Source organism: Echinops telfairi, unplaced genomic scaffold (genome assembly GCF_000313985.2).
Source record: "Echinops telfairi isolate 266 unplaced genomic scaffold, ASM31398v2 ScPeMD7_7458;HRSCAF=8496, whole genome shotgun sequence".
Taxonomy (NCBI): Eukaryota; Metazoa; Chordata; class Mammalia; order Afrosoricida; family Tenrecidae; genus Echinops; species Echinops telfairi.
The window spans coordinates 8196652-8214784 of record NW_022111358.1 but is presented as its reverse complement, the minus strand read 5'-3'; the positions used below and the strand labels follow the sequence as shown (position 1 = coordinate 8214784).

Sequence of the window (18133 nt, the reverse complement as noted above, 5' to 3'; positions counted from 1 at the left end):
GAGGGTCGCTATGAGTCAGAATTAACTCAGTGGCAGGGAGTTTTCAGGGTGTTTTAAAATTGTTTTGGGTAAGCCAGGTCTTAACCAAACAGAGGAGGTAGACTTCAGCTATGAGGGGACCTCGGAAGGAAAAGTATTGAACCCTTCAGGCAAAGTGGGTTGTTTGTCCCTGAATGGCAGCCCACTTTGAGGATGAGACCGGAGAAGGGCCTGGGAAGGGGTGAGAGGTGGGGTGCTCCTATGGAGCCTATTCTCTGAAGCGGAGGCTCCTCAACAGTTGGTATGGGTAGAAGACCCAGAGTAGCCTGGAATGGCAGTATTTCAGGGCTCGCATCCTCATCGGCGGGCAAACCTCAGCTCCTCCCTCTCTCCGTCCTCCCAGCCCGCCTGGCCCTGGACCAGCCCCTCCTCACAGCTCCTCCGGGCCCCTCACCTCACGAAGCCCCTGCTCCCTCTCCCTCCAGGTCTGCTGGCAGAGAAGGACAGTAATTACTGTCTCTGCAGGACCCCCTGCAACCTGACCCGCTACAACAAAGAGCTCTCCATGGTGAAGATCCCCAGCAAGACGTCAGCCAAATACCTTGAGAAGAAATTTAACAAATCTGAAAAATATATCTCGTGAGCTCAGTGGGCGTGGTGGGCGGGGGAAGGGTCTGAGAAATGGCTTGGAGAAGCGCAGGGAGGAAGGGGCAGATAGATGCAGGCAGGGTGGGGGCAATGGAGCAGAGCAGGGCTCAGCAGCTGGATGTGTTCTTCCCTGAGTTGTCCCCTAACTCACAGGGACCATGTGCACACGCGTACAAATGGCTGCCTGCCCCTGCACCATCCCCAGGATCCTCAGCGGCTGGCTTTCAAAGCAAATCGCCAGGCCTTTCTTCCTAGCCTGCCTCAGGCTGGCAGCTGCACGGAAACCTGTTTAACATCCGAGCAGCTCAAAAGCCTCCCCTGATAGCTGGGTGGCAGTCACAGGGGAGGGGCTTGTTTGCTGACCTCCCCATAAGGCAACAAGCTGTGTCTCTCATTTGCGTTGTTGTATCTGAGCGCTTAGGACCAAGCCTGGCACCAGCAGTTACTCCACAATTTCCCCCATGGGAGGGGAGAACCCTTCCATTGGACCACCAGAGCCCTCTTCGTTGCAGGTAGTGGGCATTACCGGAGTCATAGAAGAAGGGAGGAGAGGGCTTCCTGGGCAGAAGTTCAGCAGCGTGAACCAGAACAGGACAAAGCCAGAGAATTCCAAGGGGCGAGCTGCGTGAAGCTGACACCTTAGAACAAGGCAGGGACAGGGGTGGGCTAAGAGAACTGGAGGCTAGCCAGGGAAGAGATGGTGGGACTTTGAATGGTGCCTCTGTGAACCCCCTCTCCCCAACCACTGAGGGTGCTCCCGACAGCACCCTCTCCAAACCCCACCTTGGAAGGACAGCTTTGGCGCCCCCATTTGAGAGCGGAGAGCACCAAGCGAGGGTGCTGTAAGGAGCATCCCGGGCTCTAGGAAGCTAGAGGAAGCACAGGTGTTGTGCAGACCGCCCTGTATCATCAACCCCTCTGCCTAGAGGCTGGGGGGACATGGCGGGGGCTGTCCTTCCAGAAACCCCTATCGGAGATGGCTCTGCTCCCTGAAAGCCCTCCCTGGCTCTGGAAGCTAGCTTGGCAATGGCAGGGAAGGGCCTCCTGCTCTGAGAAATGTTGTTATAAATCAAAGTGGGAAATTGGGGTGCCAGGGGCAGCCAGGACAGGCACCTTGGCCAAGCTGAAGAGATGAACGAGCCCACCTTCATGCTAGGGAGCAAGGCAGGCCCTTTGGGACTCAAAGACATGAAGTCCATGCAGGATCCCTGAGAAGGAGGTAGAAATAAAGGGCAAAGGGGACAGGTGACCTAAAGCCGCAGGCCTAGGAGACTGAGCTAGGTGTCAGGACTCTCGGCTTCAAAGCCCAGCTCAGCCCAGGACCAGCTCTTCTCCTGGCGGAGGGGGGGGGGGGTGGGGTTCCCTCCCCTGGGCCTCCATGTCTCTGGCCCTAGGGGCACATTGGGAGAAGGCCCCAGGGCAGCCCAAAGGGTCTAGCCATTTATGTTTCTGCATATGCTCTCTGCAGGGAAAACATCCTGGTTCTGGATATATTTTTTGAAGCTCTCAATTATGAGACCATCGAACAGAAGAAGGCATATGAAGTTGCTGCCTTACTCGGTAAGTTGGGGTGTCTTTGGCCAGCATTTCCATGCCTCATGGGGCAGGGCGTTGGGGAGGGAGGGAGGGAGGGAAGGCGGGTGGGTCTGGGCAAGCAGGAAGCAGTCTAGCCTGGTCATTTCCCAATGACTCCCTCTTTCCTGGTACTCCTCCTGTCCTGGGGTAGGGAGAGCCACGGGGCGAGACATCAGTCTCAGGCTCTAGCTGAAAGGCAGGGAGCTTGGGATCTAACCCCAGTTTTTGAAACAATTGAGTGCCATCACACGGAGTTGGTTCGGACTCACGGGGAGTGGCCCTAGAGGGCAGAGCGGAACAGTTCCTGTGGGTTTCCAAGGCAGTGCATCTAGAGGGGGGCAGAAAGCCTCACCGCTCTCCCTCAGCCGGCTTCTCAGCTCGCCCGTTCCCCAGCCGAGGCTTCAGTTCATACAAGGGGCAGCAGGAATTAAAAGCTCTCTCGAACCTTCCCCGCCCGGCCCCTGGGACTCCGTGAGCTGGATCTTCTGGCCTCAGGTGGAGTCAGTCTTGGGTTTCTGGAAGGAGGGCAGCTGCTGTCCGCTGGGAGGTCACCGGGCAACAGACACCCACTGATCGAGAGTCCTTGGTCAAACACAGAAGAAGGGCTGTCCTTCCCCGGCTAGTTGCAGATTCCTGGGGGTGTTTGCAAAGCGTTCGAACTCCAGGGGTGTACAGGACAGACTGGGACCCCAAGACCAACAGGGCACCCCAGCATTCCAGCATCCCAAGATCTCAGGCACCGTGCATATACGACTGCTCAGCCATGCCCATGTTGGGCCTGAAGGAAAGAGGGACTGGGGAGGTCGGGGCCACAGCTCAATCCCAGCTAAGTGGTGTGGCTATCATTCAGGGTCATGGTGGAAGAGACTGAGCCAAAAGACTTTCCTTGGAGCCCCCAACTGAGACCATGCACCTGAGATATAGCCCTGCACCCCACCCTGCCAGCCACCAGTGCTGGCTCACAGTCTTACACACACACACCACACGCGCACGCGTGCGTCTCCTCCCCTCTTCCCACATAGGCTCACAGTCACACTCTCAGGCACACTTGAGCACACCCAGATCTCGGAGGCCTGAGCTCTGAGTCTCACAAGAAGGATGGCTGGTCTCTGCATCCGAAATGAGCTTGAGCTTGTTCCAGGCCTCTTGTTCCCACTCAGAGTCGCCTGCTGAGAAAATGATGCTGCCCTCTGCATCTCTGTGCTGCGAGCCCCTGGCCGACAGGCCCAGTCAGGCCTTTCCCTGGCCTCCCCTCCCCGAGTCCCCGCCAGAGCACTCCGTCTACAGACTGGACGCCCCAGCCCAGCCCAGCCACACACGCACTAAACCCGCAGAGCCCCGCTCCTGTGGAGACACAGAGCCACCCACAGTGCACATGCCAACTACACAATTATAGGCACATGTGCATGCACACTACCTACCTGCCCACTGACACATGAATTACATGCAGGTACCCCATACACACCATACCTGCTCCCACCTGTTCACCCACCACACCCACCTCCTTCTACATACCCACACTTACACACATGAGGTGCCACTCACTTCCAGGGAGACCGCATCCACCATCAGACGCTGCCTGCCACTGCACACTCACCCAGGCACACAGCGCGCCAACACAGCCCCACGACACGCAAATTCACCCCCGACACACTCACATGCATGTTCCCCGCTAAGCCTCTGCTAAAGACAGTGGAGGTCAGTGGAGCAGAGACAGCAGGACAGGGCATTTATCCCTTACCCCAAGCCCCCTTCCCCTCCATCTCCACTGTTTACCTGGAGTATGTGGGTGGTGGCTGCACCCAGGCATGCCCAGGGAGGAGCAGGGCAGGGCAGCCATTTAGAAAGCTCTCAAGCCAAGAGGTCACCATGGAATCTGACTCACAAAGGCCTCCTACTGCCACCCACCTCCCCAGCCCATCTGGAGGCTGGCTGTTTTAGAGACTACAGCTACGAAGGACTCCACCGTTCACCTCCTGCAACTGCCCCATCCTCCCACCAAGTCTCCGATGAAGGTGCAGTTCCTGAGAAGGTCAGGGTTTCCCAAAGACACACAAGTCAGTTGGCCAAGCCCAGACACGGTGCCTCAGAGCCCTCTGCTCTCCACCCACTGCCTCTGGGCAGGAGCCTGTTTAGCATTTGGGGGAGAGAGACTTCTTTGAGGATCCAACAACAGAGCCAGGGTGCAGTCTCAGGGTGTCCAGCCCTCGGCACCCCTCTACAGCACCTGCCCCCAAGAGAGTGCGTCTCAGCTTCTGGTGATCCTCTGACCCAAACTGAGAAGCTGGAAAATTCTGATCTACAGAGCCCAGCCCAGAGCTTCTGATGCCGTAGGCCTCAGGCAAGTCCCAGGGGCCCCGTGGCATAGAGGGTAACACACGATAGGGGGTCACTCTGTGGAGAACGAGGCGGCAGTCAGCCCTGTCAAGATTCCGTTCGGGGAACTCGAAGGGGCAGCTCTGCAATGTCCAACTGTCCATTGCAGTGGACTCCACAGCAGTGAGTTAAGGCCGACTCAGCACTCACGCTGATCCGGCCACCCAGGAGGCTCTGATGCTGGGGGGCGACGGCGGGGTGGGGTGGCAGGAGGGGGTAAAGCCTGAAGCGCAGTCTCAAGAAACTTGGGGCATAGCGATCTCCAACCTCCAAGGTAAGAACCCCTGCTCTGGAATAAGACCACCTGGAACGTTTATCTCTGGGGGGCAGGGACCTGGAGCCCTGATTGAGAGGACAAGCCAGGGACCACATGCAGTCCTCTCTCTCTCTGCTGCCAGCCTGCGGTGCCACCCTAAGCAGGCACCCAGCCAAGCTTCCCTGTGGAATGGAACAAACCCAGGGGCCAGGGGGCATGAGGTCTCCCTGAGACCCGCCAGTCCCTGCCCTTGCTGGGGTGCTGGAAACTCCACAGCCCAGGCCTGTGCCATGGCGGGGCCTGGGGGAGGGGGTTCTGTTCGAGGCCTTGGCCATGGTGGGGGCTGGGGGAGGGGGTTCTGTTCAAGGGTTTGGCTTAGGCTCCAGGTCCCATGGCAAGGTGTGGCGGGGGAGAGGTGATCATGCAGAAGGTCTGATTTTCCTGGCGATGCGGGGGCCCCTTCCCAGAAGCTGTGTGAGTGAAACTGAGTCTTTGGTCTCCCCCTCTCTCTGCAGGTGACATTGGGGGTCAGATGGGACTGTTTATTGGTGCTAGTATCCTCACAATACTAGAGCTCTTTGATTATATTTATGAGGTAAGACATGGGACTGTGCACAGGGACAAGGTCGGGGGAAGCGGCCGCCCCTCGCCACCACAACCTCATTCCCTCCCTGCCCACCGGCACCAGTCATGTAGGGAGGGTCTCAGGGCTGAGGGCAGGCAGAAGAGAAACCAAGTCCCAGACCTGCTCTCAGGGGCCTTGTGCTTCAACCAACTCCAAGCCCCCTGCCCCCATGGCGTCATACACAGATGGTGTAGCTGTGTGCACACATGCATACCACATGCACAACTACACACACCACATGCCACACAGGCATGCACACATCCCAGGCAAACACATGCACATATGCACATACATACATCATACATCATACATACATGCACATACCACATGCCCACACAGGCCACATGAATTCATGCATCTACACATAGCATGCATACATGTACACAAGCACTGTATGCACAGGTACACATACCACATATATAAGCACAAGGCACATGCCACGTGTACATGTACATGCATGTAAACACACATACCATGCATACCACAGATACAAAACAAATATACACATATCAAACGTACACACACACACAGACACACATATGTGCTCTGGGGAGGCCTTCATTTGTACAGTGGCCTCTGTGGGACAACCAGGTTCAGGGACAGGGCATTTCCAGCCCTCCGCTCCATCCTGAGAGAGAAGACCACAAGGGCACACTAGTGGCCTCTCGTTACTGGGCTTGCTACAGCCGGGGCGATGTCTCCCTCAAGAGACAGCTGGGACAAGCAGTGAAGGGGTCTCCAAAAGCAGGCAGGGCCTTCTGGCATTGAGAGTGCCTGGTGCTGGCCACCCTGCCCAGCTGCTTCTCCCCGTGCCCCTCCCCCTGAGAGGGTGAGCTCCTAGACCATTCTGCGGGGGCCAGACTGGACTCCTATTAAGCACTGCTAAGCGGAGGCTAACCGGCACCAGGAAACACAAACCCTGGGTGGGCTCCCCAAGCTCCGGCCTGATCTTAGCACTTGCTTGGGGACCTCCGGTTCCCTAGCTGGTTTGGGGGGGTGCACCCCAATGTGCCTCCCTGAATAGGCAGGAGCTCCAGAATTCCTTAGTGCCCCCCTACCCTACAAAGTCCCCCAGACCCACCTGAGTGAGGAAATGGAAGCCTCTCAGAGAGGGGTGCTCATGGCCCAAACGCTGGGAGTCAGGTTGGCCACCAGGTCTCTGCACCCTGGTCCTCTCGCCCCACCCCTCCTTTCGGCAGGTTGACAGAGCTCCCCAAACGCAAGCCAGGCCCCAGGTCCAGATCATGCCCAGCTCTGCCTGTCAATCTCGGTGAAAGTCTCTGCAAAGGGCTGGATGCTGAGCCCTTTGTCCTACACTTGTTATCTTCTACCCCGGGTTGCTAACAATAAAACGTTACACGCTCACATGTGGCCTGACCTCGTGAGCTGGGAGTTGCCTGGTCTAGAAAATGAATGGGCAATCTGGTCGCCCGGCCCCAACCTCAGAAAGATGGTCCCAAACAGAAAGCCGGGCTGCAAGCACTCCCCAGCCCCAAGAAGAAGGCTCTTCCAAGTGCACCTCCTGCGGTAAATCTGCAGGGGAGATGGGCTCCGAGAGCTGCCTGCTGGGCTGGACGGTGGCCGGCCTTGTCCTGCCACCTCCTGGGCAGGGGCTGCCGCTGTGGGTCCCCTGTTGAGCCAAGTGCAGGGAAGCCCTTCTACCTTCACATCATTCTCCCTGCCCGACCAACCTGGCCCTTCTTCCTTGCAGCTGATCAAAGAGAAGCTATTAGACCTGCTTGGCAAAGAGGAGGACGAAGGGAGCCACGATGAAAACATGGTAAGAGCAGCTGGGTGGCGGCTGGTCAGTTCGCTCCTCCGGCTGGGACAAGCCTTGGGAAACCAGATTCTGGAGCTAGGGCGGGGAGGGGACGTGTCTTAAGGAACTACTATGCGTAGCATGCAGCATCTCTGAGCCTCCTAGTCCCAGGACCCCTCAACTGAGCCTTGGACCCTCTCTGAGAATTGAGTGCCCACAACTGCAGCTGACACCAGGGAGCAGCTTCCAAGGGCAGTGCTGCCTGGGCCAGGCCAGCTTCTCCAGGCCAATAGCTGCCCGCCTCAGCTCATGGCCATGGAGGACGAGTGGGGATCTCTCAATATCTACTCCACTCAAAACTCCAAAACTCACTGCAGCCGCCGAGTCCTTTCCAACTCATCGCAGCCCTATGGGGCACGGTAGATAGAATGCCCCTGTGGGTTTCCAAACCTGTAAGCCATCCTGGGAGTAGAAAGCCACCTCTTTCTCCTGTGGAGACGCTGGCGGTCTCAAACTGCTGACTTGGTGGTTTGCAGCCACCAAAGCACTACCCTAGCAGGGCTCCTTCACGTTCATTTGTTTCTCTGAATAATATTTGTATTGGCGTATCTTACTCATTCCAATATATCCCTTCCCTTCCCATACAGTTGTGTTGTTCAATCCCACCAGGAGGGGCTATACAATCATCAATGGCTCTCCACTCCCTCCCTTGCTCCCCCTAGCCCCTCACTTCCCGTACCCTCAGGGAACCCTTACTCCTGTCAGTGTCTCTGAGGGGTCATCGCTCTTGACTACCATGTACCGAGCGATCTTAAATGTACAAATGAACATACACAAAGTCTGGCATGACCAATGAGATGTGTCACATATGGACCATAATAGCAAGGGGAAGAAATATTCAAGAACTAGAGGATAGTTATGTGGTTCACCAGTACCATACCGCACCCTGGATTTATCTCTGTGCCATGAGGTACTTCTAAGATAAGGTGACTAGACATCCCGCTTTTGGCGGGACCGTCCCAATTTTTAACAACTTTTCCCACGTCCCGCGGCATTTTTTAAAAGTCCCAATTTTTGGAAAGAATGCATGACAAACTACGGTTTTCGGCTGCCATGTGGCTATTTCGCCAGGATAGGAGTTTGATCAATGCTGTCCCGCATTTGATCCGCTTTACCAATGTTAAAATCTGGTCACCTTATTCTAAGAGGGACTGTCCAATTGTCTTGCTGGTGGACTTTGGGTCTCCACTACATCCACTCCCATTCATATCAAGTAGATGCATGGTTTTTGAACTTCTGATACCTCTTCCCATTGACACCTCATGATCACACAGCCTGGTGTGCTTCTTCCATGTGGTTTTTGTTGCTTTCCCTGCTAGATGCCTGCTTGTTTAACTCCAAGCCTTTAAGACCCCAGACACTACAGGTTTTGATAGCCAGGCACCATCCCCTTCCTTCACCACATTTGCTTATGCACCCATTTTGTCTTCAGCGATCATGTCAGGGAGGTGAATATCATACAGTGCCACACTGTTAGAACAAATCATTCTTGCACAGAGGTAAGATTTAAGTAGAGGCCCAAAGCCTATCTACTCCCACGTTGTATTGACATATATATATGTATACAAAATAAACATACACATATTTGTGTATATATACAGGGTTTAGGTCTGGGGTTTTTCCTCCTCCCCCACTATTAATGCATGCCTGTTCCTCACCTCCCAGTACTTCCTCTCAGATACAATCTGACTCATCAAGCGTGCTCAGAAAAGCTACATCCTCCTTCAGGTCCATTTTAGAACTCTTACTATTCCCCGGTACCCGTCATTGTTGGCTCCCCGCTCACCTCCCCCCACCTTTCTCCTGTGCCCCCTCCTTCAAATTCTTGCAAGAGGCACGTTCCTGGCACTCCATCCAGTCGAAGCAGACGTGGGGTGTGGGCCCTGTGCAGTTGGCAGCCGCAGTAACACCCATGATAATCCCCCAAACCAGATACTGTGAGGTCAACGCCAACGTACGGGGAGCCCGTGTGTCGGAGCAGAACTGTGCTCCGCGGGCTTTCAGTGGCTGACTTCTCAGGATCACCAGGCCCTTCCCCCAAGGTACCTCTGGGTGAACTCTGGCCACTTGCTTAGCAGCTGACAATGACTGCTGGGTGTGGCATGCCTAGTCAGCCACTGAGCTGCAAGCTTCCCCCCTCCCAGCTCAGTCAGCAATTGCCCTGTAGGGAGCTCTGTTACCATCTTCATTGTGGATTTTAAACAGTTGAGGGGCAGAGGTCAAGGTCACCCAGCTGGTGTCCAAGCTGGACTTGTAGTGTCCCAAGCTACTGCCCGGCTCTGCTTCTCTTTCCTGTCGCCAGATGGCCACCAGGGAGAGAGCATCGGGGTCGTCAGACACATCCCCCTGCCTCTCCTGGCTGCCCATTTCCTTCCCAAGCACAGTCCACTCTTGGGCTCAGCTTATAGCTGACCAGCTAGCACCGCTCATCCGTGGGAGGTGGATCAGTCACTCTGGCCCTGAGAGGAAGGAGCCCTGGCAGTGTAGTGGGTTACCCATTGAGCTGCGAACCACAAGGTTAGCAGTTCGAAACCACCAGCCATTCTTCAGGAGAATGATGAAGCTTTCTACTCCCATAAAGATTTTTTTTTCATCTCAGAAACCCAGAAGGACAGTTCTATCCTGTCCTATAGGCTTGCTATGAGTTGGAATCACCCAATGGAGTGTCCATTGCCTCTTTGGTGGCAGAAAACCCACAGGGATATCAGTCCCTGGCCCCTCTCCCAGGAGGGCCCCCATTTCTGTATGAGACGCTGTCTCTCTACCCATCTCCCAGGTGACAAACCTTGCTTTGATTCTGTGGCTGGTGGTCTGGGCTGAGCCCAGCTAGCCTGATTTCGGCTCCCAGGCCAGCTGCTCCCTAACTGCACATCTGGGTTACTGGCCGCCATGAACACCCCGGTCATCCCCTGTGCCTCTGAGGAGGGCAGCCATGAGCCTAAAGGCAATCGTGCCCGAGAGCCAGCGCCTGGTCCAGAGGAAGTGCTCAGCAATGGCATCCCCTCCCCTGCCCACCTTCCCTCCTGCCTGCAAAGTGTGTCAACATCACAGGCGCCCCTCCACCCACCTGCCCCCCAGCCTAGCCTGGTGCAACCACCGCCTGGGGCGTACCGTCAGCTGCCCTCTCATCATAGCCCACCGTACACCAGGACCCCAGGGTTTTGCTTGGCTCAGCAGCTCTGGCCAGCTCTGGTTCTGACTGGGAGGGCTCTCGAATTCCTATCTGGCATCAGTGAAGGGTGCTCCCCATCCCAGCCTAACCACAGCCTCACCTACCCCACCTCAGTCAGCCCCACCCCCCACCCCAGGAGGCTACCAAGGGCAAGACCACTCAGATGGAGGAGTGTCGCCACCAGGGGCACCTCTAAGAGACAAGGTCAAAGCAGCCACTAAGCCCCCATCCCCAGGGAGCCCCTCTCCCTGCTGTTGGCACCTCAGTGTATGTGGTGAGGGTGCTGGACACTTCGACCCCCCCAGAGCAGAAGGAGGCTGGAGCAGAAGCCCTGGGGCTCCCAGAGAGCCCCGAGGTGGGGAGCCCTGCCTGCTAAGGAGTCTGGGCTGGGTTAGGCTGGGCTGCCAGTGGCCACTCCATGATTGACAGCGTCCACCTCCCCTCACCCTCCAGAGCACCTGTGACACGATGCCAAACCACTCTGAAACCATCAGCCACACTGTGAACGTGCCCCTGCAGACGGCCCTGGGCACCCTGGAGGAGATCGCCTGCTGACAGCCCGCAGGCCACACGCAGCCCCCAGGGCGGAGACCTGGAGGCCCCGACCAACCCAGGGACAGCAGGCTCAGGTGGGATGGCCCCTGCCGACGGCAAGAAGCAAGAGCCCCTATGCACACATAGCAAACGATCTGCCAAAACCTCGCTAGAGCCACGTCCGTCTGACATGATGTGCCCTCGGCCGCCGCGGCCTGCCCAAGGGAGACCAGTCCCCCACGCCCCCACCCCACCCCCTGGAACTGACCGAGAACCAACCTACCATCACATCTCACTGCCAGATGTAGAAAGCACTTGCATGCTCAGACTTCTCACGGCACCACCTCCACATCTGTCTCTGTCCACGACTCTCCTCCGAGTGGTTTCCAGCGCTCGCTCTGCAGCCCCTGTGCAGCCGGCGGGACCCACTGCCAGCCCCGAAGTCGTGTGGACGCCCAGCCGGAATCAAAACTGCACAAGCCGGAGAGAAGCCGCAGAACTCGCTAAAATGTCCCGTCCTTGTGTCCTTTGTGAAGGTTCTTCACCAGGAGGGCCCGGCCTGGTCGTGGCCCCACCCACACACCCCATTTCTACCCCCAGAGCTTTCACCCCAAGGTGGCCAGCACCCACCCTGCCCACCCCCAGCGCCTGTGCCGCTGCCTCTCATGGCCTGAGCCAGGCCCCTGAGTCCACCCACGGCTCCCACGGCGTCCTTCTCCCCACAAACAGCCCGAGCAGTCTTTCTATTTGTGGGGCTCCTGTTTGTCGATTCTGTTCCGTTTGATTTTCTGATTTCTGGTCTCAATGTTCGGAGCTTTCTTTTTCAGTCCGTCTCTCCATCCTCTTCGGCGTTTATTTATCCGTGCTTCGAATCACGGTCATATTAAAAGCTGGTCTTGTGGAAATGGCTGAGTCCTGTCTGCCTTCTGCCCTCACCCATGTCTTTCTCCCCAACACCTGCAGGGGCAACAACGATGGAATAGGCAAATAGGTAGATGGGGGGTAGGGCAGGGGGGAGGTAGGGTAGATGGATAGACAGGCAGATGGAAGAGGAAAACAAGCTATACTTGCTGTGTTAGTCAGGGTAGACCAGAGAAACAAAGTCATAAAGACTCATAAGTGAATAAGAGAGAGGCTTATATACAAGAGCAGTTAAATATTGAGGAAACACTCCAGCCCAGTCCAGATCAAGTCCATAAGTCCAATATTAGCCCATATGTCCGATACCAATCCATAAAGTCCTGACTCACGAAACACATGCAATGACGCTGAATGCAGGACGATCACAGGCCAGTGGGTAGAAAGTCTTTGGATCCAGTGGTGTTGTAAGCATCTCAGTGCTGGCAGGGGTCTCCACATGGCTTCTCCAGGTCCAGGGTTCTGGCTACATCAGGGGTGGTCCATGTGGCTTCTCCTCAGGGACCTCTTACAGGAAGTCAGCCTTGTCAGTAGAAAATCCCCAAGGGAGTGAGGAGAGACAGAGAGAGAGAGAGAGAGAAAGTGTCTTCAGCCTCCAAGGAGGAAATACAGGAATTCCCAGAATTCTCAGGAGAAGGCCATGCCCACACAGAGGCCTCATTGGCTATCTCTGGATTGACAGACTAGGCTCCACCTCTTCACTCTTAATCCTCTCAAGTCCCCAGTTGACACCAGCTTTTGTTAGTACCACACTTACTCATGAGTTGGTCACAATTCGTGGCAGCCCTCAGGTAGCTGTGGGTCAGAATTGGCTCCGTGGCAGCGTGCCTGGCTTTTGTTGGTGTGTGCCAGCAGGATGGTGCTTCGTTCCCACTGTTTCTCAAAAGCAGATCCCTTTCTGAGGCAGGTCTTAGTGGAGTGGATCCCCGACCCTCTTGGTTAGCAGATAAATGTGGTCAGCTACTCAGAGGACTCAGAGAGCCACATACGTAAGAAGGCACTGGAAACACAAGTCTGGTGAGAAGACATCGATCTCTACATGAGGCACACGCTCCATGTCTTGTTCTAGTCTACCTTTTTAAGAGCATGCCTTGTCAGTACACTTCACACTCACTCCTGGGTCATGCCTATGGTTTGATGGCACTGCCCGGGACTACAGGGACATGTTAGGAAGGCCCTGGAGGCTGTGAAGGAGGCATTCCTCCCATCTTCTTCCTGACTCTCCTGACCGTGACCCTGACTGACCCTTTCCAGAGCCAGGCCTCTCTCCATTCCACCTCCTGTCACCCTCATCACAAGCTTTGCTTTCTCCCTCAATGGGCTACCTCTGCATTACCCCCTACCCCACCCCATGCCTCCTGAAAGAAGGGTGAGGGCAGGAGATTAGGAGGTGCCTTTGAGTAGCCATGCCCTTTCAAGTACACCTGTGGCCTGTCCAGGCAGGAGCCGTGTGCTCATGGGACCATGATAATTCTGTAGGGGCAGATGACTCAGCTTCGGCCTCCCCTCCTCCCAAGTCAGAGTCTCCTCAAATCGGCAAAGAGAGGCGGATGGCGGCTGTGCCTTCTGTGATGCGTGCTTAGAAAGCCCTGGCTGATTCTCTCCCAAATGACACCCCCTTCCCCACCCTCCCCCTGCCCACCGCCACCCTCTCTCCCCAGGTACCCAATGGAAACCCAAGGTCGTGGGATGGATTACTTGCTTACTTGCAGCAGGGCCACCGGCAGGGCTTGGTTGACCTCAGGGGCAAGGCTCTAATGCCCATGGCAGTGTACTCCCCCACCGGTGGCCCGCCTCCAGTCTCCCTACTCCATGGACTTCCTAAGCAGAGCTCTTTCCTCCTGAGGAAACCAGCCAGGAAGTCAAGGGAGCAAGCCAGTGTAGACACGTCCCATGAACAGACACACGGTCCGCTAGACTCCCAGTGACTCCAGCCGGTAACCCGTGGGTGTCTCCAGGGGGTGCCCGTCAAAGGGGGTGTCCTCTGCGTGGCCACGAGTGTGAAGGCTGCACTATACTGCTCAGTGCCTCTGAGGCTGAGGCTGTTCAGCTTCCTTGTCAGCTCACTGTGCCTCCTACATCTTAGACCTTTAGCCAAAAAAAAAAAAAACACCAAAAAAGATGGGTCCCCCAAAGCATTTTGCCAAGCCCGTACTCCAGAGCAAAGCCCTGAAAGCATAGTGGGTTATGGGTTGGGCTGCTAGCTACAGTCAGCAGTTCAAACCCACCAGCCACTCCGTGGAGGAATGATGAGGCTCTCTGCTCCTGTCAAGATTTTCAGGTTTGGGAACCCCCAAAGGGACAGTTCTACTCTGTCCCCCAGGGTGGCTGAGCCAGAATCAGTGGCAGCAGACAGGCAGTGGAAGGTGGTCCCACAGCTGGAGGGTGCTGGGATCTACCATGTTCTGTTCTCAGTCCTTCCCGAAACAAACACACGGCTTCCTGAGCCCAGGGATGCCAGGGGTGCAGGAAGCATGGGACTAGACAGGTGGGCTACCAGGATTGAGACATGTCTTAGTGGACCTGGGCCCAGGAAAGCTACTCCCAAGTCACCGTCCACAAGGGCCACCAGGTCACTCAGAATGAAAGGGCAGGCGGCGGCAGCTTGGCATGATAGCGCCTTTGATTCTTGCACCAACACATGCAGGAAGCGAATAAAGATCTGAGACATCCACACTTTCGATCACTTAATTCTCAAGACCATTGTGTTCGGTACCTTTTATCATCCCCCCTTTTTACAGGTGAGCAGACCAGGCCTCACCACCACCAAAATAGCTGGCCCAACTCAGGCCCCTGGTGTTGAGCAGAGATGGGACTTGAACTCATGTGTGTCTGAGAGTCCGGTCCCTGCTCCTCCTGCTGGGACAAGGAGGTCTGGGGCACGCTATGATTCTCTCTTCTGCCTAACAAGGACATCGGGCTGTCTGGGCAGCTCCGTTCTGTCCCTGTGAGGAGCCTCACCTGGTGGAACCTGCCAGAACTCACCTGCCTGCCCCCCACACACAAGGAAAAGGTAATGATTTGTTCAGCATGGCACATTGCAAAAAAACCCACACCGGAAGCCTCCAGGAATCTGGGCCCATGCCTTCCTCTCTCAGGAGCTTCAGAACAGCACGTGAAACTCGGCATCTCTCTCAGCTTCCTTCCCTTGGTTTTAAGATGAAGATCACATCTCACCGGTGCAAAAGTGAGGGGCGGGGGAGGGCGGCACAGGACCAGGGGATGTCCCGAGGCCCCTTCAGACAGGAAGTCTGTAGCAGTCTGTTGCCCTGCCCAGTGGGACACATGGCTCCAGGCACACTCCTGCCCAAACTGTAACCAGGAGCTGGCAATGGGAGGCAGCTGGGAGGGTGGGTCCCCACAAGGGTCTCCCTCCTTAGCTCGAGCTCCACTGGGGTTGCCCCAGGCTATGGGCAGAGGTGGGCTTTGATTCTTCCAAACAACAGTACAGAGTTGCTGAAAAGAACCCAGCATTTATTTGTTCATGGATGCAGTTACAAATTGTCACAGCTTAGTGGTTTATAACAACACGAGTATCTATCGTCTTGCAGTTCCGTTGGTTAGAAGTCTGGCATCTCATTGGGCTAACATCCAGGTGGGAGCAGGACTGCATTCCTCCTGGAGGTTCCAGAGATGTTCCCCGCCTTTTCCAGCTTCTAGAAGCCACCCACAGTCCCTGACTCCAGGCCCCTCCCTCCATCTTCAAAGCCAAGGATGGCGAGCAGAGTTCTTACACTGCACCACCCACACCGTGGTCCCTAGTCACATCAGCCTCTGATTCCTCATCCGCCTCCCGCACCCACTTCTGAAGGCCCTAGTGATTTGATTGGGCCTGCCTCTGGATCCAGGATAATCCAGGGGGTGTACTGGTTACGAGTTGGGCGACTAACCGCATGTCAGCAGGTCAAAGTCATCAGCCGTTCCGCAGAAGGCAGATCAGGCTTTGGACTTCCGTAGAGAGTTACAGTCTTGGAAACTCAAAGGAGCAGTTCTACGCCGCTGTCCTATACGGTCCCTGAGGTAGGTATAGTTGATTGTGCCAACATGGCTGATAAACACAGATGGGGTTAATTGAAGGGCAGAGGGATAAATGGCTCTGTGAGCCTCGCCTTTCTAGTTCTCAGGTCTCTTGCTTTGTGATGGTCGGACCAGGGTGCAGCTGCCTGCTTTAGCTGGCAAGGCTCACTTCCTGCAAGACGTCCCTGAGGAGAAGCAGCATGGACCTATCACAATGCAGCCCTGGGTGCTGGAGCAGCCATGTGGAGACCCCTGCCAGTGCTGAGATGCTTCACATTCAGTGACTCGGCTTTCCTCCTGCAGTCGGTATCGTTGCGTCTGTTTTGTGAGATGGAGGAGGACTTTGTGGATTGGTGTTGGACATATGGGTTAATGGGTTAATGTTGGACTTGTGGGCTTGGGCAGCACTGGGTTGGGATGTTTTCTTGATGCGCGCTTACCTTTTATATAAAAATCTCTCTTATCCATGAGTTTCTGTGGATTTGTGTCTTTAAATTACCCAGACTAACACAGTCGCTAGGAGTCAGAATCGACTCCCGGCCAGTGAGTGACTCTTCCTCCCAATGAAGTGTCCCATTCTCCCCTAAGTCATTAACTCAATTACATCTCAGAATCCCTTTGACCGGGTCAGGCACTTACAGGCTCTAGGGAGGAGGAGGACATCCTTGCTGTTGGGTTGCCATCCAATCAAATCTGACTCCTAGTGACTCCCTGGGACAGAGAACTAGCCCACAGGCTTTCCTAGGTTGGAGTCGTTGTTGTTGTTGTTGTTGTTGTTGTTGAGGCTAGGTTGTCAAAATGCCAACCTTAACCACACAGGTGAGTCTTTTCCTGATGTGATTGATGAAAACAATCACAGGCTCCCCTAACACTGGAGGTGTTGTTTTGTGGACACAGAAGTGACCTTGCCACTTGGCTTCTGTGTTAGTCTGGGTAGACTAGAGAAACGAATCCATGGACACACATATCTGTGTAAGAAGAGATTTATGTACAAGAGGAATTGAACACTGAGAAAACATCCCAACCCAGTCTGGTCCAAGGCCATAAGTCTGATATTAGCCCGTATGTCTGATACCAATCTATAGAGTCCTCTTCAGATTCATGAAACACATGCAATGAAGCCAAATGCAGGATGATCACAAGCCAGTGGGTAGAAAGTCTTTGGGTCCAGTGGCGTTGTAAGCATCTCAGCGCTGGCAGGGGTCTCTCTGTGGCTTCTCCGGCTTCAGAGGTCTGGTTGCGTCCATGTGGCTTGTCTTCTGCAGTGTCTCCCAGGGAGTGACAGAGAGAGAGAGAGGTAGGTGTCTTCTGTCTCCAAGGAGGAAGTAGCAGGTTTCCCAGAATTCTCAGGAGAAGGCCCTGCCCACACAGAAGTCTCATTGGCTATCTCCAGATTGACAGCCTAGACTCCACCCCTACACTCAATCCTTCAATTGACACCAGATTAGGTGACTGCCACAGCTTCCTGCCGCTCCTTGTACCCAGTTCTGTGTGCCCTGTGTATACGTCCCAGGAAGTGCACACCCCTGTGTCCCTCCTCGGGCACTGCCTTACACGCCAGCAGCTCTCCTGACCCCGGTTTCCAGCCTACTTTGGAAAGATGAGCGCTTCTTGAATGAAGTCCCTGGTAAGAGACTTGCGCAGTGATGTCTCCTGCTTCACTCCTCACCTGTTACAACCCCCACCTGTGTCTGTTAAAAGGCATTTTCTTTTCCTTGGTTGTGGTTCAGGTGGCAGCTGCAGCGCAGACTGGCTTCCATTGCGCGATATACACACAGTGTTGCAGTCCCCATGACGTGCCGGCACTCTCCCCGTTGCCTCCCTGGGGACCCCTCTCCGTGTTCCCGGTTTCACTGCCTCTTCCAGCCTTCCTCATGCTGGTTTGGGATGCAGGCTGTAGTCTCTGAGGCCAGGTCACCAGGGCCTTCGCCCATGGAGCCACGGGCTGGGTTCAAGGCACCAACACTTAGTTCGCAGCTGAGCACCTCTCGGTGTGACACCAAGGCTCCTCCCTCTGCCCACCACAGCTGGCCCTGCCTTTGTCGGGGAGCAGACCCCTCATGGAGGGGAGGGGCTTTCCTAGGGTCCCCCAGGCGCCCACCCCCACAGTTCCATTTGGAGAGTAACCAGACTGGCTCACTTGAAACAGGAAATGCTTAGAGAGGTCATTTTTCCCGGGTACAGTAGTCCCTTCTGGCTCACTTGAAACAGGAA

General features: G+C 55.5%; 1 protein-coding gene across 1 annotated transcript in view; it reads left to right on the top strand.

The window, feature by feature from the left end:
* Window positions 1-11889, top strand: part of ASIC2 (acid sensing ion channel subunit 2) — a 295046-nt gene extending 283157 nt beyond the window's left edge. The window contains exons 7-11 of the mRNA XM_045299995.1: window positions 465-618; window positions 2096-2187; window positions 5350-5429; window positions 7171-7239; window positions 10904-11889. Of these exons, the coding sequence (XP_045155930.1) occupies window positions 465-618; window positions 2096-2187; window positions 5350-5429; window positions 7171-7239; window positions 10904-11005 (497 nt within the window). The 3' untranslated portion in view covers window positions 11006-11889. The remainder of the gene's footprint in view (window positions 1-464; window positions 619-2095; window positions 2188-5349; window positions 5430-7170; window positions 7240-10903) is intronic.
* Window positions 11890-18133: the final 6244 nt, after the last annotated feature.